At 48.8% G+C, this 24,916-nt stretch overlaps 1 protein-coding gene across 1 annotated transcript; it reads right to left on the bottom strand.

Moving 5' to 3' along the window:
* Positions 1 to 15,984: 15,984 nt before the first annotated feature.
* Positions 15,985 to 24,838, bottom strand: LOC140634320 (aflatoxin B1 aldehyde reductase member 4). Its single transcript, XM_072828085.1, has 7 exons — positions 24,505 to 24,838; positions 20,286 to 20,473; positions 19,984 to 20,088; positions 18,390 to 18,486; positions 18,069 to 18,168; positions 17,343 to 17,472; positions 15,985 to 16,384 (listed from the first exon to the last, which is right to left on the bottom strand). Exons 1-7 carry the CDS (start codon positions 24,836 to 24,838, stop codon positions 16,223 to 16,225), a joined length of 1,116 nt encoding a protein of 371 aa, XP_072684186.1. The 3' UTR covers positions 15,985 to 16,222.
* Between the last annotated feature and the right edge of the window lie 78 nt (positions 24,839 to 24,916).

Genomic DNA, 24,916 nt, shown 5'->3' with positions numbered 1-24,916 from the left:
GCGATTTTCACTGTGGATGGGCAGGGAGTGGGGGGGCGGGGAGTGCGGAGTGAAATGAGAGTTCAGGCCAGTTTACCAAACACTGGAGGGAGTCCAGAGTAATGACTAAGAGAAAGACCTGGGTTCCTATCCCAGCTCTGTCATTACTAACTGTGACCTTGACCGAGCCTCGTTCCTCTCAACTGTAAACTGGTAGTGACAGTGGTACTATCTTGTGTGGTGGTCCCAAGGATGGATCAGAACTTGAATGGGCGTGCTCATTGTCATCCTCACTAGTGTCATCACTATGATGGATTATCTCCCAGACCCTACGAGCTGGTAAGCCCAGCAGTCAGTCTCTGCCCTCGAGGCCTCACTGTCCAAGGGGCTGCATTACAGTGAGCAGGGATGTGCACCAGGTGCTGGGGGCCCAGGGCCTACAGGAGGAAGGCCCCCTGCGAGCTCAGGCAAGGCCTTCTTTAGAATCTGCATCTTGGTCTCCAGCAGGAAGTCAGAGGCTGCCAGCTGAGGAGGGATGGGAAATTCACTCCAGAGGGTGATGACAAGGACAAAAGCCCAGAGAAAAAGAACATGGTGTGTGAGGAGCCATGCCTGCGGTTCCAGGGAGCTAGAGCACCAGGTCCAGGGGGCACACAAGGCAAGAGAAGGGCCACAGACGCGATGCAAAAGCCTTCGAGAGCGCCCACAGAATCTGGACTTTATGGGGCCCTGGGAACCTCTGAACACTCTCCAGCTGAGGAGCTAAGTGGTCAGTTCTGTTTTGTTTTGCTTTTAAAGATGATATTTATTTATTCATGAGAGACACACAGAGAGGGCAGAGACTCAGGCAGAGGGAGCAGCAGGCTCCGTGCAGGGAGCCCGATGCGGGACTCAATCCCAGAACCCCGGGATCACGCCCTGAGCCGAAGGCAGACGCTCAACCACTGAGCCACCCGGATGTCCCCAGTTCTGCAGTTTTGAAAGATAAATGTGAAGAAAGCGTGGATGAAGAGCCTCGGGCAGCAGGTTGGGGTGGGGTGACCAGCAAGGAGACCATGACAGGAAATCAGGAGAGGCAGGAGGCCACAGATGGGCCCCAAGGTGGGAAATCCAGAAATCCATCTGAGAACTATCCCAGGGAGAAGGGGCTGGTGTTCTCCCGCCTGCGCGCACCAGGACGGGGTTAATTTAATACTTTGATCTCTGGCCCTCATGAAGGATCCTCGGTGGCGGGACTGATGGGGGGGGGGCTCCCCGTGGACTGGAGGACTGCTCGCTTGGAATTGTTCTGTTCCTCCACCTCTTTTTCGTGTGAATGAAACTTCAGATCTGAGGTTTAAGGACCTTGGCCTTGCCAGCCTGACCAGAAGGAGAGAAGAGAGAAGGAGGGCTTGGAGAGAAGAAAAAAAAAAAGAAGACGTTGAGAAATAAGCCAGAGGGGTCAGAGGAGCATCCAGGGGATCTAGAAACGCGGGCATGTTGCCAGTTGTTCCCGGTCCAGCGCGCTGTGAATCCCCGGAGAAACCAAGCGAGACTCTGGCAGAGGAGAGGAGTGTGAGCGACAGACGAGCGGGTGCTAACAACGTTAGTTACTGTTACTGTTACTAAAAGCCTACATTGCTGAACTCCAGGTACCTGCCAGGCGCTGCCCCAGCTTTTCAAATGGCACCAGACTGATGATGGTCGGTCCCCTGCCCTTACACAACCCCCCTTCGCCGTATCTGCTTGCCCCAACACCCCCGGCACTGCCGAATCCCATTGCCTTGGCACACCCACTGGCCACACCCACAGCACTAAGGCCTGTCCTCGTCCCTCTTCCAGCAAACTCCTCAGGTTTTCAATGTCAATGCTCCCTCTTGCGGGCCTGCCGTCCTTGTCTAGCCTCTCAGCTCCGTGGGGTGGGTTCCCCTCAACTTGCCTTCTACGACCTCAGAGGCTAGCACAGGAATGTTAGACACCCCACCACCCCCACACCCATTACCGCCCACTGAGGCTCCCACGACTGAGCGTGGCACCGGGATCCCTGGGGAGCAAAGTCTAGGGCCCAGAGCAAGGAGGAAGCAGATCCCCCACAGGTTCCAAAGTCTGATCGTGGGGCGCCAGGGTGGGGAGCCCGGGAATGCGGGGACAGGAGGGGCCGGGTTCCAGCAGATGGGCCCGCACGGGGCACTTGCGGGGGCCGGGAAAGGGGGCAGGGGCTCCCCAGAGCCACATCAACGCTTTTGGGGGACCCCAGAAGACCTGTGACCAAGTCCTTTCCAGACTGGGGTGGGACGTTGCTGGAGGGAGGCTCCCGCGCGCCCTTCCCGGAAGGGTAAAGGAGAGGAAAGGAAGGTGGGGACAAAGCGGTGTCCGGGGCCACAGGTGCACGGGCCTGAGGAGCGAGGTGGGGGCGCCCCGGGGCTGCGGGGAACCCGGCCTCCTCTGCAGTCGCCGCCACGCAGCCCGGGGCCCAGGCTGCCCTCGATGCTCTCTGACCGGCCGCCGCTGTGCGGCAAGGCCGGGGCCAGCTCCGGGGGGCCGCGCTCTGGTGACCATCTCCGTGCTGCCCAGCACGTGGCGGCCACGTGTCCCCCCTCCCTCGCCTCGCCCTGAACCGTCCCAGGGCCCCGGGGTCGTTCGGGTGGGGGCTTTCCTGGGCGCTGCAGAGCCTGGAACGAGGTCTCGGCTGGGGGCTCGGGCCGCCCCGACCCGCGGCCCCAGGGGCGACCCTGTGCATCTCCCGTGGGGACTGGCCAGTGGCCCCAGCCCGTGCCCCTGTGCAGTGACACGGTCAACTATGCAAACAACCGCCCGCCTCGAATCAAGTATCCCCAAGCGAAAACGCCAGTCAAACCTGGAGGCAAGGGACACCCCGGTGGCTCAGCGGTTGAGCGTCTGCTTTTGGCCCAGGATGTGACCCTGGGGTCCCAGGATCAAGTCCCGCATCGGGCTCCCTGCATGGGGCCTGCTTCTCCTCTGCCTGTGTCTCTGCCTCTCTCTCTCTCTCTCTCTGTGTGTGTCTCTCATTAATACATTTTTTTTAAATCTTAAAAAAAAAAAAGAAGGCAAAATAAACACTTTGTTCAGACGAGCAGATGCGAGAGCATTCATAGTAGCAAAGTCACCCTACTAGATAGAAGTATCGTTAGACGGAAGGAAATTTTAATATACACTCGCAAAAATGAAGTGCTGGGGATGGTCAAGGTGGGTCAACATAAAACATGTTCATTTTCAACCATTGTTTTTAGGTTACCTACGTCAGTAACCTCTACACCCACCGTGGGGCTGAATTCACAGCTCTGGATGTTAAGAGTCACATGCTCTTCCTACTGAGCCAGCCAGGCGCCCCCCATTTTTAACTTTTTAAAAAAATACTGCGTTTTTATTTTTTTAATTTTTTTTGATACTGCGTTTTTATAGAGTTAATCATAAGCTTACCATATGACTCAGCAAAAACCTATGTTCATACAAAAGCCTATATATACACCATTGTTTCCTATTTTTTTTTTAATTTAAAACATTTTATTTATTTATTCATGAGAGACACAGAGAGAGAGGCAGAGACACAGGCAGAGGGAGAAGCAGGCTCCATGCAGGGAGCCTGATGACAGACTCCATCCCAGGACCTCAGGATCATGCCCTGAACTCAACCATTAAGCCACCCAGGTTCCCCTACACCAGTGTTTTTTAGAGGCCTTATTTGTAGTAGACAAAAAATTGAAAACAACCAAAATGTCCTTCAACTGCAGAATGGATAAACTGCATTGAATTAACTGATACATACAGTCACATGGATAAATCTCAACTGCTGAGCTACATACTGGATAATTCCATTTACAGGACATTCCTGCAAAGACAGGGCTAGAGAGACAAATCTAATCAGTCCTTCCCAGGCCTTCTGGTAGGAAGACAGAAGGATGGGGTAATGGAGCTCTTCTACATCTTGATTGTGATGGTGATTATGTTGGAACTTTCTGAACTATACCCCTGGGGCACCTGGTTGCCTCACTCATGGAGATCATGTGATTCTTCCTTAGGATCTGGAGTTCAGGCCCCACCTTGGGTGTACAGATTACTTAAATAAATAAAACTTAAAGAAAAAAAAGAGCTATACCCTTAAAAGAGTGAACTTCATAGCGTGTAAATTATATATTAATACAAACATTAAAAAGCTATTGTTTAAAGGAAAAGAATAACAATATGTTGTTTATCATGCAAAGGTAGATGTTTACAACAAATATAAGTGAACTGGTGTACTATTATTTGAAGATAGATTGTGATAAGTTAAAAACGTAAATCATAAACCTTAAAACAACCACTGAAAAAATTTAAAAGGTGTGACTAAGAAGGTAATAGTAGAAGTAAAATCACTCATAAAACATCCTGAATTAAGCCAAAAGAAGGCAGGTAAATATGAAAAAAAAAAGGAACAAAGGAGAGATGAAACAAATAGCAAGATCGGTTTAAGCCCAATCATATCAATAATCATATTAAATACAAAAGATAGGGGATCCTGGGTGGCTCAGCGGTTTGGTGCCTGCTTTCAGCCCAGGGCGTGGTCCTGGAGACCTGGGATCCAGTCCCGCACCAGGCTCCCTGCATGGAGCCTGCTTCTCCCTCTGCCTGTCTCTCTCTGCCTCTCTCTCTCTCTCTCTCTCTCTGTGTCTCTCATGGATAAATAAATAACATCTTTAAAAAAAAAATGAGGGATCCCTGGGTGGCGCAGCGGTTTAGCGCCTGCCTTTGGCCCAGGGCGTGATCCTGGAGACCCGGGATCGAATCCCACGTCGGGCTCCCAGTGCATGGAGCCTGCTTCTCCCTCTGCCTGTGTCCCTGCCTCTCTCTCTCTCTCTGTGACTATCATAAATAAATAAAAAATAAAAAAAATAAATAAATAAAAAAATAAAAAAATAAAAAAAAAATGATATAGGGACAGAGCCCACGTTGGGCTCCCTGCTCAGTGGGGAGTCTGCTTCTCCCTCTCCCTCAGCTGGTACCCTTGCTTGTGCTCTCTCTCTGTCAAATAAATAAAATCATAAATAAATAAATAAATAAATAAATAAATAAATAAATAAATATCTCAAATCAATGATTTAAGCTTCCACTTTAAGAAACCAGAAAAACAAGAGCCAATTTTTTTTAAATTTTTATTTATTCCTGAGAGACAGAGAGAGAGGCAGAGACACAGGGAGAGGGAAAAAGAGGCTCCATGCTGGGAGACTGATGTGGGACCCAATGTGGGACCTGATCCCTGATCCCGGGTCTCCAGGATCACACCCTGGGCTGAAGGCGGCGCTAAACCTCTGAGCCACCCGGGCTGCCCCAAACAAGGGCCAATTAAATCCAAAGTTGGGACAGAAATAATACAGATAAAAGCCAAAATAAATGACCTGTGAAACCAAAAATTAAAAAAAAAAAAAAAAACACAGAAAAAACTGAAGCAAGGTTTTTGAAAAGATGAATAAAATTGATAAACTTCCAGTTAGACTGATCAGGAATAAAAGATACATATTACCTACATCAGAAACAGGAGGGACACCTTGGTGGGTCAGCAGTTGAGCGTCTACCTTCGGCTCAGGGCATGATCCCGGTCTGGGGATCGAGTCCCACATTGGACTCCCTGTGGGGAGCCTGCTTCTCGCACTGCCTGTGTCTCTGCTTCTCATGAATAAATAAATAAAGTCTTTTAAAAAAAGAAGAAACAGGGATCCCTGGGTGGCGCAGCGGTTTGGCGCCTGCCTTTGGCCCAGGGCGCGATCCTGGAGACCCGGGATCGAATCCCACATCGGGCTCCCGGTGCATGGAGCCTGCTTCTCCCTCTGCCTGTGTCTCTGTCTCATTCTCTCTCTCTCTCTATGACTATCATAAATAAAAATTAAAAAAAAAAGAAGAAACAGAGGAAGAGACATCACTACAAACTTCAGAGAAATTAAAATAATAATAAGCAAATATTATAAAAACCTTCATGTCAATAAATTTCATAAATTAGATAAAATGGAAAAACTCGAGACACCTGGGTGGCTCAGCGGCTTGGCACCTGCCTTCCACCCAGGGTGCCATCCTGGAGTCCCGGGATCGAGTCCCACGTCGGGCTCCCTGCATGGAGCCTGCTTCTCCCTCTGCCTGTGTCTCTGCCTCTCTCTCTCTCTCTCTCTGTGTCTCTCATGAATAAATAAATAAAATCTTAAAAAAAAAATGGAAAAACTCCTTGAAAGACACAAACTACCAAAGCCCATTCAAGAAGAAATAGAGGGGTGCCTTGCTGGCTTAGTCGGTAAAGCATGTCACTCTTGATCTTGGGGTTGTCAGTGTGAGCCCCACAATGGGTATAGAAATTACTTTTAAAAAATAAAATCTTAAAAAAAAGAAATAGATCATCTGAGCCATATATTTTTTTAATATTTTATTTATTTATTCATGAGAGGCACAGAGAGAGAGGCAGAGACAGAGGCAGAGGGAGAAGCAAGCTCCTCACAGAGAGCCCAGTGTGGGACTCGACCCCAGGACCTCAGGATCATGCCCTGAGCCAAAGGCAGACACTCAACTACTGAGCCTCCCAGGCCTCCTGTCTGAGTCATATCATATGTTAAAGATACTGAATTCTTTCTTTTTCTAAAAAGAAGATTTTATTTTTAACTAATCTCTACACCCAACATGGGGCTCAAACTCACAACTCCAAGATCAAGAGTCACCATCTATACCAACTGAGCCAGCCAGGCATCCTGAATTCTTTTTTTTTTTTTTTAGTTTTTAGTTTTTAATTTTTCATTAAGAACGGGGTGCCTGAGTGGCTGTTGGTTAAACGTCTAACTGGTGATTTTGGATCAGGTCATGATCTCACAGGTTGTGAGGTCGAGCTCTGCCTCTGGGTCTGTGCTCAGCAGGGACTCAGCTTGAGATTCTCTCCCCCTTCCCTTCCCCCCACTCGTACTCTTTCTCTCTCAAATAAATGAATTTAAAAAAAAAAGGAATATAGGGATCCCTGGGTGGCACAGTGGTTTAGCGCCTGTCTTTGGCCCAGGGCGCGATCCTGGAGACCCGGGATCGAATCCCACGTCAGGCTCCCGGTGCATGGAGCCTGCTTCTCCCTCTGCCTGTGTCTCTGCCTCTCTTTCTCTCTCTCTGTGTGACTATCATAAATAAATAGAAAAAATTAAAAAAAAAAGGAATATAGATGACATACAATATTAGGGGATCCCTGGGTGGCGCAGAGGTTTGGCGCCTGCCTTTGGCCCAGGGCGCGATCCTGGAGACCCCAGATCGAATCCCACGTCAGGCTCCCGGTGCATGGAGCCTGCTTCTCCCTCTGCCTGTGTCTCTGTCTCTCTCTCTCTCTCTCTCTATGTGACTATCATAAATAAATAAAATTTAAAAAAAAAAAAAAAAAAAATATTAGTTTTAGGCGTACAACATAGTGATTTGACAATTATGTACACTGTGAATTGCTCACCACGGTAAGTGTAGTTATTATAGACTATATTTGCTATGCTGTACTTTTCATCTCCAGGACTTATTTATTTTATAACTGGCAGTTTGTACTTCTTTATCCCCTTCACATATTTTACTCATCCTCCCATCCCCTATCTCATGGCAACCACCAGTTTGTTTTCTGCATTTATATTTCTGATTTTTTGTTTATTAATTTGTTTTTTCTAGATTTCACATATAAGTGAAAACATGTGGTGTTTGTTTTGTTTTAACTCATTTCACTTCCCATAATACCTTTTAGGTTCACTCATGTTACCACAAATGGCATGATTTGTGTAAAGCAGCAGCTGAGATAGTCTCAGTCTCTAAAGGGTGGGTGGACTATTTATTCATGAACATGGCTAAGGTCTTGGGGACCAGGCTCTGTCCTCGACCAGGCTCTGTCCGTTGATTGGATCTTTTTTTTTTTCTCCCCTTGATTGGATCTTCTAACATCATACCACAGTAGTTCTTTTTCAGACATGACCTAATTTTCATGGTTTTGATTCAGAAAGAACTTATTAAGGATGGGGATGTTGGGTCAGAGAATTAGAGCTTCCTCTTAAACGACAGTCTATCTACTAAAGCCTAATAATAGAGTGGCTCAGAAGGTACGCATTGTGCAACAGAAAGATCCAGGTCAAAGTTCAGAGGACACAAATACCAGTGATGTCTAAATGACAAAGCCTCTAATGAGCTGTGTTGATTATTATGGACACCTATGATTCTTTGGGGGTTTGAATGGGATAGAGGATCTGAAAGTAGAGCTTGATTTATAGCTGCCCAGACCACTTTCAAAGCTTTTTACTTTAGGAGGCTTCTTTCACGTTTATTTTTATTTTTTGAAAGGATTTTATTTATTTATTCATGAGAGACACACACAAAAACAGAGGCAGAGACACAGGCAGAGGAAGAAGCAGGCTCCATGCAGGGAGCCCGATGTGAGACTCGATCCTGGCACCCCGGGATCACACCCTGAGCCAAAAGCAGATGCTCAACCGCTGAACCACCCAGGCGTCCCTCACGTTTAGATATTTATCTAATTACAGGATACAAAGATTTGATAGAATTTCCAGGTCAGAATGTGCTGTCCTTGGGCCGTAATAATGTTAGGCTTTATCCTTCATGACTCAGGGCCTCAAGCCAATAAATTGTCTAATATGACTTGTGAAAAGTCTTTGGAAGTGGCCTACATAGCCCCACCTAAAGATTACTTGAGGGATGTGGCTTGAATTTTGTCCTCAATCAAGACTTGTCCATTTTTTTTAGCTGTGCTTGGACGGCATGCAATGAGACCATTGTCTTATGTGGGAACCACTATTAGAATACACTCTTAGTTTCATTATTGTAATGGAATATGTGGACATCTCTCAGCAGATATTATTGTGCTAGCGTTTGACTCATTAATGAAATAATCCAGGGGAGTTTTAAATAACTCAGCAAAAGGAAGAGCATGCGTATTTCATACCTTGCCAGGTGAAAGCATATTTGCCTTAATGGATATGGAAAAGAAGACATTGGGGATCCCTGGGTGGCACAGCGGTTTGGCGCCTGCCTTTGGCCCAGAGCGCGATCCTGGAGACCCTGGATCGAATCCCACGTCAGGTTCCCGGTGCATGGAGCCTGCTTCTCCCTCTGCCTATGTCTCTGCCTCTCTCTCTCTCTCTCTGTGACTATCATAAATAAATAAAAAATTAAAAAATATATATATATAAAAAGGAAAAGAAGACATTATCAAATCCAACGTCACATACCAAGTGCCAGCAGTGGCGACAATTCAGTCACCAATGGTCAGTGCTGATGAAGTAGGAGTGGTGACTTTTTACTTAAACCTCAGTAGTCCATGATAATTTGCCAAGTACTACTATCTCTTTTCAGAGATAGGGCTGTTAAACTGGGAGATAGCACTGTAGTAATCCTTGAATGATGAATGTGTTTTCCTTTTCTCTTTTTTTAAAAGATTTTATTTATTTATTCATTCATGAGAGACATAGAGAGAGAGGCAGAGACACAGGCAGAAGGAGAAGCAGGCTCTATGTAGGAAGCCTGATTCAGGACTCAATCCCAGGACCTGGGGATCACGACCTGAGCCGAAAGCAGGTGCTCAACTGCTGAGCTACTCAGGCATCCCTCTTTTCTTTTTAAAAAGATTTTATTGGAGTATGGGCAGCTCCCTTTGATGATTTCTGCTGAATTTATGAAAGCAATCTGTGGGGATTTCGAATCATGACTGATTCTCAAAAGCATGTCAAGGCATTTGCACCTTGCTCAAGTAATTCTAAATGGACATATCAACTATGCAGTCCAGTGAGGGAAATGGCCAATGCACTCTCAACAAAATACTCAAAAGCTCTCATAATAATTTCAGTTCAGTTCATAAGTACTGATCCTTTTATCCAGAAGCCATAGCAACATCACTTTACATGAGCAGAGCCCTTGGGGAGAATCCTTTTTTTCTCCCGAACCTCATTATAAACCTAAACTATTTTCCCAGGCTGTATGTCCAGGTTTCCTCTGTTAAGGCAGGATATACATCAGCACGGAGGAGCTATTATTCTAACAAGTTAGCCAACGAATCAGTCAAAGGAATTGCTAATTTGGAAAGGCCAGATGTCTAGTTAATCAAATAACAAATACTGGATTTCCATTTCTTAAGAAAACTGATAATGAATCTATACCTTATTCATACAGGTTGCCAGCGTTTATATCCACCACAGAGAACGTAATGATCCCACTGGCCACATGACAAGCAGAAAACACGAAACTGAACTGGTGTTACAGACTGAATGACTGAGTTCCCCCCAAATTCCTTTTTTTTTTAAAAAAGATTTTATTTACTTATCTGAGAGAGAGAGAGAGAGAGGCAGAGACCCAGGCAGAGGGAGAAGCAGGCTGCATGCAGGGAGCCCGATGCGGACTCAATCCCAGATCTCCAGGATCACACCCTGGGCGGAAGGCGGCACTAAACCACTGAGCCACCCGGGCCGCCCCCTCCCCCAATTCCTATGTTGAAACGCTACCCCCACAATGTGATGGTGTTAGGAGGTGCGACCTTTGGGAAACGATTAGGTTTAAATGAAGTGATGAGGGTAGAGCCCCGCGATGTGACTAATGTTCTGAAAAGAGGAAGAGACAGATTAGCGCTCTCCACCATGTGAGGGTATATAGCAAAAAGACAGCTGTCTGCAAAACACAAAGAGAACTCTCACAGACACTGAATACACTGACCCCTTGATCTTGGACATTTCAGCCTCTAAAAACTGTGAGAAATAAGTGTTTTAAGTCAGCAGTCTATGGTATTTTGTTATAGCAGCCTGAACAGACTAAGACAGCTGGCACGAGCATCTTGAAATCACTGCTATTTTTTGAAGTAGAATAGTATCTGGAGATTATGATTTAGTCATAACCTTGTGCAATGCAGAAGGTTCAGTTTATTTTTTTTTAATTTATTTATGAGAGAGAGCAATAGAGAGCGCACGAGTGAGGGGAGAGGCAGGAGGAGAGAATAAAGTAGATTCCCCATTGAGCATGGTTCAATCTCAGGACTCACGAGATCATGACCCAAGCCAAAACCAAGAGTCGGACACTTAACTAACTGAGCCACCCAGGTGTCCCTGGAAGGTTCATTTTCTTATTACTGTGACAGGTAACTTTTGATCTAGATTAAGTAGTTATCCTTCTCAGTTAAATTTGTTCATTTGTCATCCAAGTTTCCTTAGGCATGTCCTAAGTGTCCAGCAGTAACTGTTGACATGCTGGTATCAATGATAGAAACACTTCACAAATGGAAAATGCCAATTTCCTATCAGTGCCAGACACTTCAAGTCGAAAATCGGTTCATTCTAATAATCATTAAACTTTTCTTCTATCCACTGCATGCAAAGTAAAGCTTTTGGAAGTTTGTCAAAGGTAAAACATCTGGCACTCGGGTAAATGCTATTAAATTAAATTAATTAATTAATTAAGCAGGCTCCACAGCCAACATGGGGCTTGAACTCACAACCCTGAAATCAAGATCTGAGCTGAGATCAAGAATTGGACATTTAACCGACTGAGCTACCCAGGCATCCCCTGAATGCTATTTTAAATTCAATCACAAAGTTCAGCATCAAAGATGAAATGTCTTTGCAATGAGCACACACAAATTTTGGTGCACCATGGTGTCATTTTAAAAATAGTCCTGGGGTGCCCAGGTAGCTCAGTCGGTTAAGTATCTGCCTTGGCTCAGGTCATCATCCTGGGGTCCTGGGATCGAGCCTTGCACTGGTCCCCTACTCGTGCTCTCTCTCTCAAATAATGAAAAATAAAATCTTTTTTAAAAGTCCTATTAAATTAAAAATCTACTTAGGAGTAGAAATGTACTTTCTCAGGATGCCTGGGTGGCTCAGTGGTTGAGCATCTGCCTTTGACTCAGGGCATGATCCTGGGGTCTGGGATCAAGTCCCACATCGGGCTCCTGTGGAGAGCCTGCTTCTCCCTCTGCTTGTGTCTCTTCCTCTGTCTCTCATGAATAAATAAAATCTTAAAAAAAAAAAAAAAAGAAATGTACTTTCTCGTGAGTAGTATGGATCCTTGCATTCCCATTTTCTTTATGGCCTCTAAAAAGTATTCAGAATGCAAATTTGAGGTACTGATGTTAACCCTCACATTCAACACCGCTAATATTAACAAGTAGACCAGATTGGGAAGTAAACACATATATCAGCCCAGATCCCCTCCCTCGAGCTTCTAGCTTCCGCAGTTTTCTACCATATTAGTTTGAATATACAAAATCTATTTCAAATCATCCTCCAGTCTTTTATATACCTTAGTTTGAAGTTAAGTATGTGCTGTTTTCCAGATCTTACTCTGTTCCTCTGTCTTTTGAAAAAAACTTCATTTTAGGTAAAAAACGGGTGAATTCAAACAACCATGGAACACATGAGATGCACTACCCAAAACGTTCTACTAGACGGAACATGACCTAGAGAACGCATCCCTAGTGGGGTTGCTCAGGACTGAAGGTCTCCTGACCAGTCACCTTCTTGACTTGACTGCTCAGGACCACTGCTCCCGTGGCAGAGGTTGTCTTTCAAAGATGACTGTCGGTTCTCTCATACTGTCTTACGACATAATGTTGACAATCACCCCATGGGGCAAGAGTGATGTTACGGATTTCCAAAGATGGGACATATAGGGCATTAAGGATTCTTCTGGTTTTCTTGGATGCTCACCCTTAGAAGCCAGCAGCCACACTCTGAGAGAGCCCAGGCTACGTGAAGGTGTCACGTGGAAGTGTACCACTTGACCACAGCAGCCGGCCTTCCAGCTGACAATCAGCATCAACCACCAAACATGTCAGTGCGTAGGCCCCCAGGTAATTCTACCTTCAGCTTTAAAGTCACTTCTCAGACACTGGGAGCAGATGAGCATTCCGCACTGAGCCCTGCCCAAGAGCAGATTCATGCTAAATGACTTGTTTTTTCTTTTTTCTTTTTTTTTAAAGATTTTTATTTATTTATTCATAGAGACACAGAGAGAGAGAGAGAGAGGCAGAGACACAGGCAGAGGGAGAAGCAGGCTCCATGTAGGGAGCCCGATGTGGGACTCGATCCCTGGTCTCCAGGATCACGCCCCTGGCTGCAGGCAGCACTAAGCCGCTGCGCCACTGGGGCTGCCCAATGACTTGTTTTCTAAAAAACAAACCAAACAACCCAAAAAAGCCCAAAAGAAAAACCAACCGCCCCCACAAAATCCCACCCACCTTGAGATATAATTCACATATTACACACATAAACATATAACTCAATGACTTTTAGTGTATTTGGAGTTACACAACCATCATAGTTCTGGAGCCTTCCATCACCCCCCGCCCCCCGCCCCGTGAGAGCCCTGACCTCATTAGCAGTCTCTCTCCATTTCCTCCAACACTCCTTCCAGCCCTCGGCAACCGTTAGCCTACCTTCTGTCTCTAGTGGATTTGCCTGTTCCAGCCATTTCATGTAAGCCAAATCATACACTAGGAGGTCTTTGGTGACTGGCTTCTTCCACTTTGCATATTTTCAAACATGTTTCGTCCACATTGTCAATGTTTTTTTCATCTTGTTCCTTTTTAATGCTATTCCACTATATGAATAGGCCACCTTTCATTTATCCACTCATCAGCTGATGGACATCAGGCTATTTCCACTTTTCGGCTACCAATATGAACATCCGCATACAAAGTTTTGTGTGATGTTTTCACTTCTCTTGGTGACACTTAAGGGATGGAGGTGCCAGTTCATATGGCAACTCTAGGTCTTAGCTTTTGAGGAACTGCCAGTTTCCAGACCGTGCCTGAACCATTTTACATTCCCCCCAGCAGTGGAGATTCTAGTTTCTCCACATCCTTGTCAACACTTGTTATTCATCTTTAACTATGGCCATCCGGGTGGGTTGGGTGCAAAGCAGGATCGCTGTGGCTTTGATTTACGTTCTCTGATGGGTAATAATGTTGAAGAGCTTTCCATGTGTTTATTGGCCATGTGTACATCTTCTTCAGAATAAAGTTTATTCAAATCCTTTGCCAGCTTTTTAAATTGGGTTTTATCATTGAGTTGCAAGAGTTCTTGTAGATACCAGTTCCTTAGGAGATATAGGACTTTTTTTTTTCAATATTTTTTTCCCATTCTGTAGGTTACCTTTTCACTTTTTCTTAAAAGATTTTTTTTATTTATTCATGAGAGGCACAGAGAGAGAGACACACACAGGCAGAGACAAGAAGCAGGCTCCATGCAGGGAGCCCGACGTGGGACTTGATCCCGGGTCTCCAGGATCAGGCCCTGGGCTGAAGGCAGTGCTAAATCGCTGGGCCACCCGGACTGCCCACCTTTTCACTTTCTTGATGGGATTATTTGAAGCACATACATCTTAAATTTTGATCATGTCAAATTCTTGTTTTCTGTTGGTGCTTTTTTTTTTTTTTTTTTTTAAGACTTTGTTTATTTTTTCATGAGAGACAGAGAGAGAGAGAGAGGCAGAGACACAGGCAGAGGGAGAAGCAGGCTCCATGCAGGGAGCCTGATGTGGGACTCGATCCCAGGACTCCAGGATCATACCCTGGGCCAAAGGCAGGTGGTCAACCGCTGAGTCACCCAGGGATCCGCTATAGTTTTAGCTTTTACATTTAGGTCTACGATCCTAGAGTTCATTTGGTGTGTGTTATGGTGTGAGGAGAGGGATCAACTTCATTCTTTTGCATGTGGATATCCAGTTGTCCCAGCATCAGTTGTTGACAACTACTATTTTCCTATTGAATTGTCTTGACATGCTTCTCTAAAACCAACTGAAAATATATGTAAAGATTTATTTCTGGACTCTCGATTCTATTTCATTGATCTATATGTCTACCCTTATGCCAGCACCACACGTCTTATTATTATAGCTTTATGGTAAGTTTTGAAATAAAGAATCAGAGAACTCAGTCTTTTTATTCAAGATTATTTTAGTTATTCTGTGTCCCTTGAATTTCCACACGAATTTTAGGACTTACGAATTTCTGTTAAAACAAACAAACAAACAAACAAACAAACAAAAAACCAGTTGGACTTTCGGTAGAGATTGCATTGAATCTTCAGATTAATTGCAACTTGGAGGATTTTTGCCATTTTAGTCAATTCGATTTTAGGATGGCTAGTTGTGCAATGGTAACTGATATACCATCCCACTCAGGGGAAGAATCCATTTTATTGTGAAGACAAGGGAGGGTGACCACTTCTTAAGAGAATAAAATTTTGTTTGCAAGGTATCTCCTTCTAGATGGCAAATAGGACATTTCTTAGAACAAAAACTTTCTGGTTGGTGGTTTGGTCTGACATTTCCAAATTGAGCCCTCTGTCTCACTTCAAGATCTGGAAGCTCCAACTGCTGACCTCTGTTGCTTGGCTAATTCCCAACTCCCTGCCCAGGGCTAGACTGATTTTCTGCACTGGGAATGGTCAAATAGCCACCATCAGACCTGAGGTTTTTCTTCTTTAGCCTCAGGTGTCCCCTGCTTGGAGTAGGGGTTTGCCAAGGGAAATGGGGACCCCGGCTGCCCATGTCACATTTCCACTTTCAACAGCAGGAGACCCTGGGCAAGGCTGAGAGTCTTAGAGATGACAAGGCGACAAGGAGGCTTTCACCAGGACAAGAGAAAAGCCACTGGTGAAATTGAGAGGCTGTTAAAAATGTCACCCAACATCTTAGGGGTCCCCAGGGGCATCTTTCTGCTTCTTGGTGGGGATGCTAACAGTAGGTTTTGCCCCAAGAATTCTATTTCTATTTCATGAAGTGATTCTGAATTAGAATATTTACTTTTGGGTGTATGGCCTCCTTTTCTTCTCCTATGACCAGCAGAGTGAGGAGACCTCAGTCCTGCCATTGAGAGTTCAGGCTGGTTTCTGGACAGGGATCAGGAGGCACCCTCCTGAGGGCAGTGTGTGCTGCACCTCTGCCCTCTGGAGACTCCAGTTTACGGTCCTGCCTCCCTGAAGCAGGATGAAAACAGGCTGCAGACAGTAAAGGACACAGGTTCGTGGGGTTTACTCAGGGCCTAGATTACAGTCAGGTCAGGTGTCTGCTTTATTCAGACAGGAACTTCCCAAGTGGACAACAGCCCCAACCTTTCCACATTGTGAAGGCAACTGGGAGCCAGATAGGAATCTAGAAAAATAATGCATTGATCCAGACAATCAAAAAAGTCCACTAAATCAGCTTAAGGCAGACTGGTTGGGATGAGAACAGAAGAGGTGACCTGAAAGAGAGAAACCTCTGGCAGCTGGAGGCGGGCCTGGCCCTAGCGGAAGTAGTTGGGACATTCGTGGGCAACCAGGTGCCAGGCTTGATCGAAGGCCTGCACCACGGCCGGTGCCAGGGGCCCTTCCTCAGTCGCCGCCAAGTTCTGGGCCAGCTGCTCCACGCTGGACATGCCCAGGATGACTGCATCCCCACGGGCACCCTGCAAGGGGAGATAGCCAGATGGGACCACACTTGCGCACCGTGGCGACCTCGGCCACACTTCCTCCCTGCCCCGCCCCGCCCCGCCCTCGCCAAGCCTTGAGCTCTGGTGTTTATTTACACTGAATATAGTTCCACAAGGAACCTGAGATGCCTTCAAGGACCTTAACTATGTGACCACAAGCCCTGTCTTCTCTCCCTCTGCTGTAACGCTGCTCATCCTCAGACAGACTTAGGCTCAGAGCCCAGTTCTGAGACCAGCAGCCACATACGGCCGCTTGGTTACACCACCTCCCTGTGACTCCAGCTTCTCGATCTTCAACATGGTTATGGGAACGAGACACCATGGCAGGCACTCTTGGCGCCCGTTTATTGAGAAACTACACTGTGTACTTCAAACACCATGCAACCGAACGGGCTGATGCAGGGAAAGGTTTTAGTTAGGAAAACAGAGGATGCCAAGGAGAGGGCAACCCCCAACTCCCACCAAAGAGTGAGGCTATTGAGTTCTGAGAAACTGTCTACCCCCTGCACAGCTGTGTGAACCCACTCCCTCATCTGTAGAAGTGGGGGAATGACACTGCATAGGGCCTGAGTACTAAGTACATGGACGCGTAGCCCTCGTCCTGGGCCTGGCACTCACACAGCCTGGTTGGCTCAGTCAGTGCAGAACACAACTCTTGGTCTCAGGGTTGTGAGTTTGAGTCCTAACACTGGGTGTGCAGATGACTTAAAAATAAATTTCTTGTATTTATTTTCAAGCCCCATGACCAACATGGGCATGAATTCATGACCCTGAGATCAAGAGTCACATGCTCCACTGACTGAACCAGCCGGGTGTTCCCCAAGTAAAGTCTTTGGGTGGGGGGGAGGGGAATGTACTACTTAGAAATCACATAAAGGTAATTCTAGCTCTCCTAAAAGGGGTAGTAGTGCCCCCTCCAGGTAGGCTGGGTTACCTGGAGCTGGGAGTGGTGGTACAGCCACCGGAGGGCAGCCGAGGTCATGCTGGGGGCGCTGCTGCCATACGCAGCCTGCAGGGCCTTCTCCACCAGGGCAATGGCCTCGAAGTGGTGCTCCTTCCAGAAGCTGGGCAAGTGGGGAGGATGGCACAAGGGTCAATAACATGAGGTCACACTGAGGTTACAGCCACAAAGCCAAGCACAGCAGCTATGCCCACCCAACTCTGCAGAGAAGAGGGACCAGTGATCTTCCAGCAGCACGTCTACTTTATTGGGCAGCAGAACCACTGGGCACATAAGGCAGTTGAAGGGGTCTTACCAGAGTCCTCAAAAACATCTTTAACCTTTTCATGAGTTCTTAAAAACTCATAATATCTGCCCTTACTTTACCTAGTGAAGCAAAGGTAACTAGTACCAGGGGCAGGATTGAGGCCTGGGGTCCTGATCATCAATCTGGGATTCACTCTTTCCTTCAGGCAAGTGATAAGCACTTCTCAGGGAAGAGCTATGACTTGGAAGACCCGGTGTAAGATCTACGGATCTCCATTTGCTCACAGAGGTCCCGAGAAAACAAGAAATGCCAGAATTTGGTAATTTCTGCAGGAATCAAGAGACATAGGTCCAGACAGCAGGGAAGACCTGGAACCCCCAGGAAAGCAGCCTAGAATTTCTCCACTTCACCTTGCACCCCACTCACCCTGACGCAGCCCATCCCCAGCTCACCGATTCCTGTAGGTCTCAGCCCAGTTATTCCCAAAGAAGCGGCCCACGGGTTGTTTCCCATCCTTGTCCTCATACTTGTACTTGCCTGTCAGCAGGCCCCCTGCGGGAAGACCGCCATCAGATCAGCAGGCCCACGCTGCTCCCAGAGGCTGTTCTGGACTGGGCAGGGGATGGTCGGGGGGCCCAGGAGGGATGGAGGACTCAGCCCAGCCTCTCAAATCCCTCCCTGCCTCCACCGTGTCAGGAATAGGCAGAGACGGGACCAGGAATGGCCTCCCACCCCAGGGGGAGCCTGCCTCCCACCCCTGCAGCCGCCCATACCCGCCAAAGGGTTGTAGGCGTAGAACCTCAATCCGAAGTGCCTGAGGCAGGGAAAGAGCTCCGTCTCCACCTGCCGGGTGGTGGCGTTGTACATGCCCTGCAGGTAGAAGAGCCAGGAGAGGTTGCTTGTGTCAAGGGAAGGAACCCTAGCCACCTTCTTTTCTTCTTTATTATCTATTTGAGAAAGAGAACGCGCACACATGTGTGTGAGCTTACGTGGGTTAGGGGGGGCAGAGGAAGAGGGAGAGAAAAACTAAAGCAGATCCCACACTCAGCGCAGAGCCTGATGTGGGGCTCAACCTCACAACCCCAAGATCAAACCTGAGCCATAACCAAGAGTTGGGCGCTTTAACCCACTGCGCCACCCAGGGCCCACTCTGGACCCCATTCCCAGCCTTCTTTTAAAATTATCAGTCAAAAGCTGCCCAGGACTTCAGCAATGATTTCCCAAATTCCTAGTGGTGGTGGGGGATGGGCCCAGGCAGGAAAGCTGGGCGGCTACATCATTCCACAAACAGCTATTGTTGCCAGCTGTGGCTGGACACTGCCTTGCCACACACGAGCAAGTCCAGCCAGGTTTCTGCCTCTGCATCCCACAGGTGTTAGCATCAGACTAAACACAAAGAAAGAAGTCGCCGTCGTTAGTTGAATGGATAAAGGAGTACTGCTCAGCCATGTAAAAAAGGATAAAGTCTTGCCTTTTGTGACAATATGGGATGACCTACAGAGTATGATGCTAAATGAAATAAGCCAAAGAAAATACTGTGTGATCTCACTTATATGTGTAATCTAAAAAACAAAACGCAAATGCAAAAAAGCAGAAACAGACCCATATACACAGAGAACAAACTGCCAGTTGTTGGAAGAGACGGGTTCGGGGATAGGCAAAAATGGGGGGCACCGGCTTCTAGTTAGGGAACCAGAAAGTCACAGGGATGAAAGGTACAACAGAAGGAATAAGTCAATGGTATTGGACTGGCTCTGCATGTTGACCCTGTAGCTACCACGCTGGTGGTGAGCACAGCATAACATAGACTGTTATGTTGTAAACCAGAGACTAAAATAACACGATGTATCAAAGACTAAAATAACACGATGTATCAATTATACTTCAATTAAAAGGATACACAAAAAGAAGACAGGTGGTCACTATGGAGGTGGGTTCTGGGATTACAGCAGATGCTCACAAATACTCCCTAAATGCATAAAGGTGATGTCTAGATACTGGAGGCTCTGCTGGGGCATCGGGAAAGGCTTCCAGGAGACGAGCCACCTCAGTGAGGCCTGAGCACTTACTTCTCTACCAGGGAGAAGGGGAAGAGTGGCCCAGGCTAACGCACTCAGTGAGAGAGCAGGAAGGAAGGGCCCAAGGAACACACGCAGGCGGCAGGGCAGCCAGGGCCAGAGGGAGCAGGTGCCTCCTGGACAAGCTAAAGGGCTTGCACGACAGCCCCACGGCACCTGGGAGCACCTCCAGGCAGTCAGCAGGGGAGTGGCGGGGATGGAGAGGGCACAGGAGGCTGTCGGAGGGGCCAAGAGAACCCGGGGATCAGCAGCAGCCCCGCAGACGGGCGCCTGAGGCCCCGGCCCTCACCTGGTACACGGTGGGCAGGACCCAGCCGTTGCTCCTGCAGAGGGTGCAGATCTCAGCCACCTCCCAGGCGGCATAGTTGGAGAGGCCCAGCTCCACGAACTTGTCCTGCGGGGGAGAGGTCCCCGTCAGAACCCACCGCGGCCCAGGACATTAGAAAGGGGATACAGGGGTGGGCCCCGTGGGGCTGGGGTCTGTCCCCAGCTCTGCTCTGGGACTACCCTGGTGCCTCCCCTCTCCTGGGTGATGACAGGCCGAGGAGAGGAGCAGCAGACCACCTCCTGGAGCTCGGGGGCTGGCCTCACCTCCTGGTGCAGCTGGTGGCAGGCCCGCAGCGTCTCTTCCACGGGGGTGTCGTGGTCAGGGGCATGTAGGTAGAAGAGGTCCACCCTGGAGCACTGCAATCGTTTCAGGGATGTGTCCAGCTGAGTCCGGAGACTATCAGGCTTCAGGGACTTCCCTTCCCAGGGATTGGCCTTGGTGGCAATTTTCACTTTGAGGGGAGCAAAAAATGGTTAAGAGGCTTATTATATGACCCCCTAAATTACTTCAGTTTTCTGAGCCTCAATTCTTTAATCTGTAAAATGGGGGTATAACAATGGTACTGCCCTCATAGGGAGATCATGAGCATTGTATAATGACATTTATGTCATCAATGCTCACTGCTGTTATAATCGCTAGTATTAGTCACCAAACTGCTGGCCACACCAGGCCTTGCCTAGAAGCACACTTATTCTCTGCCCTCAAGGAGCTCATAGCCTAAAGGTGATATTACACTAAGGTAAGTACAATAGAGAAAAGCCTCCCCGGCTCTAAAGGAGCCCAGAGTAGAGGAGTGTGGCTGTCCTGGGAATTCCAGGGTAGGCTTTCTGTAGTCATGACCCAGGAGCTGAGTCTCTTAAGAATGAGTCCAGGCCGACATGGAAGGATGGGAAGCACATTCTGGACCCTGGGAACATGGGCAGAGTCACAAAGGCAAACACACAGTCCGTGGAGGCCCATCCCTGCAATTCGGAGTTATAAGAGCATCAACTCCAGGCAGAGAGCGATGGGACAGGGGACAAGTAGAGAAGGGTGACAGACCTAATCGCAGATGCTTTTTTTCAAATACTGTCAATCAAAGCTATGCTCACTGTGTCTGAAGTCGGGAGGGAATTCAAGGGGGCAGGCCTGGACACAGGGAGGCGAGAGGCTGCCTCGAGAACTCTGCAGAGATGCAGCTGCCTGAACAGGTGCCGCTGGCAGAGATCAATCTGAGAGGTACAAGGCAAAAGGAGCAGAAGCCGGTTGCAGATGCCCTGCCCCTGCACTCAGGGCAGTGCGCGTCTGTGCATCCACAGCTGACACACGATCCCCATGAGGATGGGATAGTGTACTGCCATGCAAGCAGCCCAGAAGGGCTAGAGCGCGCCAGGTGTCTGGATTCTACACTTCTCACACTTGGCAAAGGCAACTCTGCAGGTCAGAGAGGAGGCACACGGCCACTTGGGATGTAGGAGAGAACCAGGCCCACAGCTTCTTGCCCATATTTTCTCCATTTCCCCCCACAATTCTCAAATCCTCTGTACTCCTGGTGTGAACTTTGCCTTAAGTCCAACCTGTGGACTTTGGCTCAGCGAGTGCCCAGGCTCAGGACGCAGGGAAAGGCTGGGAAGAGAAAAACCAATTCAGAAACTAAATCTTCGTTGTTAAGGGGGAGGCAGCAGGGTTAACCAGAACTCGTGGGTCTGAGATACAGCTTCCTCCAGCCCCACCAAGCTATGAACTGAAGGAGGACCCAGAGGGGCTCCCGCACAAGAGCTGGGAAGGACAGAAGAGCAGCAGAGGATGTTTGTAAAAATATGAGTGAAAGTTTACTGGGCCCTACTGATGTGAGAAACAAAGGCAAAAGAAAGAAAAAATTAAATTTCCTTACTGCCTACAGCCTATTGACAGGTCCTTCTTTTTTTTTTTTTTTAAGATTTTATTTATTCATGAGACACACAAAGAGAGAAGCAGGCTTTTTGCAGGGAGCCTGATGCGGGACTCGATCCCAGGACCCTGGGATCACGACCTGAGCAGAAGGCAGACACTCAACCACTGAGCCCCCCAGGTGCCCCTGACAAGTCCTTGAGACAGGCAGAGGGACATTTCTCTAGGGACTCAGCAGCCTCAATGTTAATATTTTGCTAAGGGCAAGAGGCAATCTTGGTCTGCCCCTTGCCCCCAGGATCCCGTAGGTCTACTTTAATGTATAAAAATAAAAATTCCGGGATCCCTGGGTGGTACAGCGGTTTGGTGCCTGCCTTTGGCTCAGGGCGTGATCCTGGAGACCCGGGATCAAATCCCACGTTGGGCTCCCTGTGCATGGAGCCTGCTTCTCCCTCTGCCTATGTCTCTGCCCCTCTCTCTCTCTCTCTCTCTCTCTCTCTGTGACTATCATAAATAAATTAAAAAATTAAAAAAAAAAAAATTCCTGGGCAGCCCCAGTAGCGCAGCGGTTTAGCGCCGCCTGCAGCCCAGGGCCTGATCCTGGAGACCCAGGATCGAGTCCCACGTCGGGTTCCCTGCATGGATCTCACAGTCAAGGGGAAGAAGGGAATTAGAGTCCACATGTTGAAGGGAGAGTCAGAGTTGGGGTCATATTCTTAACCACTTTATCCAGTCAAGAAGAAACAAGAGGGACGCCTGGGGGCTAAGGAATTGAGCTTCTGCCTTCAGCTCAGGGCGTGATGCCGGGCTCTGGGCTCTTTGCATGGAGCCTGCTTCTCCCTCTGCCTGTGTCTCTGCCTCTCTCTCTCTCTCTCTCTCTCTCACTCTGTATCTCTCATGAGTAAATGAAATAAAAATCTTTAAAAAAATAAAATAAAAAATAAAAATAAAAATTCCTTTGGAAACTTCCTTGATCTCTACCCCCCTCCCCACAAGATACATGTTAGCAATCATCCAACAAGCCTATGGACCACTAACATACATCTGAAGGGCCTCATGATTGAGTTTTTACTAAAGAGTAAAACTTTTCCTTTAAAAAATTTTATTTATATTTTTTAACATTTTTACTAATTTTTAAAAGAGATTTTATTTATTTATCCATGAGAGACACACAGAGAGAGGCAGAGACACAGGCAGAGGGAGAAGCAGGCTCCCTGCAGGGTGCCCGATGCGGGACTCGACCGCGGGTCTCCAGGATTACGACCTGGGCCGAAGGCAGGCGCTAAACCGCTGAGCCACCCAGGGATCCCAGATTTATTTATTTTAGGAGGGAGGAGCAGGAGGAGGAGAGAGACCTTTAAGCAGACTTTTTCCTAACAAGAGCTAGCCCCCTCAAGGTCCTGGAAATCCAGTGTCCAAAATACCTTGGAGGTTTGTGCTGATCCTAAACCCTTGTCAACTTGAAAGAATAGAACTAGTCACCCATCACAACCCCAGTGCTGCTCTTTCTGCCCACGGGTCCTACCGCCACTCTGTGCTTTGCTAAAAACCACCTTATTTTGCACCAAAGAAGTCTCAAAAATTCTTTCCCGGCTGTCGGCTCCAAATCCCAACATTTTCCTACTCACTACCATGTGCCAGGCATCCTCCACGGCACTTCCAATGGCGTCAGGCTAATGAGGGACAGAGTCCCTGCGGCGCACATCCATCCACCACCCAAGTCGCACCTGTCTACAGGTTGTCCCTCCACATACCAGATGCTGCATTTCCAAGCCTGGTCTGCACAGCTGTGCCCTCAGCCTTCAATGCCCCTTTCTCCCATTCTCTTCCCAGCAAACTATTTTTTTTTTTTTTAAGATTTTATTCATTCATGAGAGACACAGAGAGAGAGAGAGGCAGAGACACAGGCAGAGGGAGAAGCAGGCTCCACGCAGGGAGCCCGATGTGGGCCTCGATCCCAGGTCCCCGGGATCAGAACCTGAGCTGAAGGCAGATGCTCAAGAGCTGAGCCACCCAGGCGTCCCCCGCAGCAAACTTCAACTGACCCTTTAAGGTCCAGTTCTGGTGTTCTCCGAACCTTCCCTAGTGCTTCTCCTGGACCCCTTGATCCCCCCAAAGTGCTTCCTCTTCTGGGCTTCAACCTTTCCCATTAGACTGTAAGGTCCCTGGGGGGTGGGCCGGAGCCACCTGCAGCCCCAGAACAAACCTCCTCACTCCGGATGTTCCATCCCAGCTCTCTCCCCGCCTGCTCTGTGGCCTAGATGCAGCTGTCTCCGGGGTGGGGGGGTGGGGGGCGGGGCACTGCCAACTGCAGTGAGCAAAGTCTAGGGGCTGATGAAAGACCAGGATGAGAAGAGGGGGCTGCTCAGGGAGCCACGGGGTGGGGGGGAGGAGGGCAACGCCGAGAGGGGCGGGTTGGGGCACCTGGCAGGGCTGGAGGGGGCAGCGCCGGGCCTGGAGACCACCGCCTTCGGGAGGGGCCCCGAGAAGGCGAGGCGGGGAGGAAGCGCAGGACTGGACCCGGCTCCGGAGCTGCACCCCCAGGGGAAGGGGGGGACAAAGCGGTGTCCGGGGCGACCGGTGCACGGGCCTGAGGACGGGGGGGGGGGTCACCTGTGCAGTGGCCGCCGCGCAGCCCGAGGCCCAGGCCGCCCAGGATGCTCTCCGACTGGCCGTCGCTGTACATGAAGGCCGTGTCCAGCTCCGTGTGGCCGCGCTCCAGGAAGGCGCGCACGGCCGCGGCGCTGGCGGCGGCGTCCATGCGGCGCCCCATCTCCATGGTGCCCAGCACGGTGGCGGGCCGCGCCGGGGTCCCCGAGGCGGCCCGCGGCGGCGACAGCGGACGGGACATGGCGGCAGCGGCGGCGGCGCGAAGCTCGGGCGCCGGGACACCAGGGGCGCAGCGCAGCGCACCGCCCGCCACCGCGCGACCCACGGCGCGCAGCATGACGTCGGCGCCTGCGCACTGGGCGCCCGGAGCCCCGCCCACCCGCTTGGGGGCGGGGCCGAAGGAGGGCGGGGCCGA

The sequence above is a fragment of the Canis lupus genome, chromosome 5, assembly GCF_048164855.1.
Source record: "Canis lupus baileyi chromosome 5, mCanLup2.hap1, whole genome shotgun sequence".
NCBI lineage: Eukaryota > Metazoa > Chordata > Mammalia > Carnivora > Canidae > Canis > Canis lupus.
This window is presented reverse-complemented; position numbering and strand designations above follow the sequence as displayed.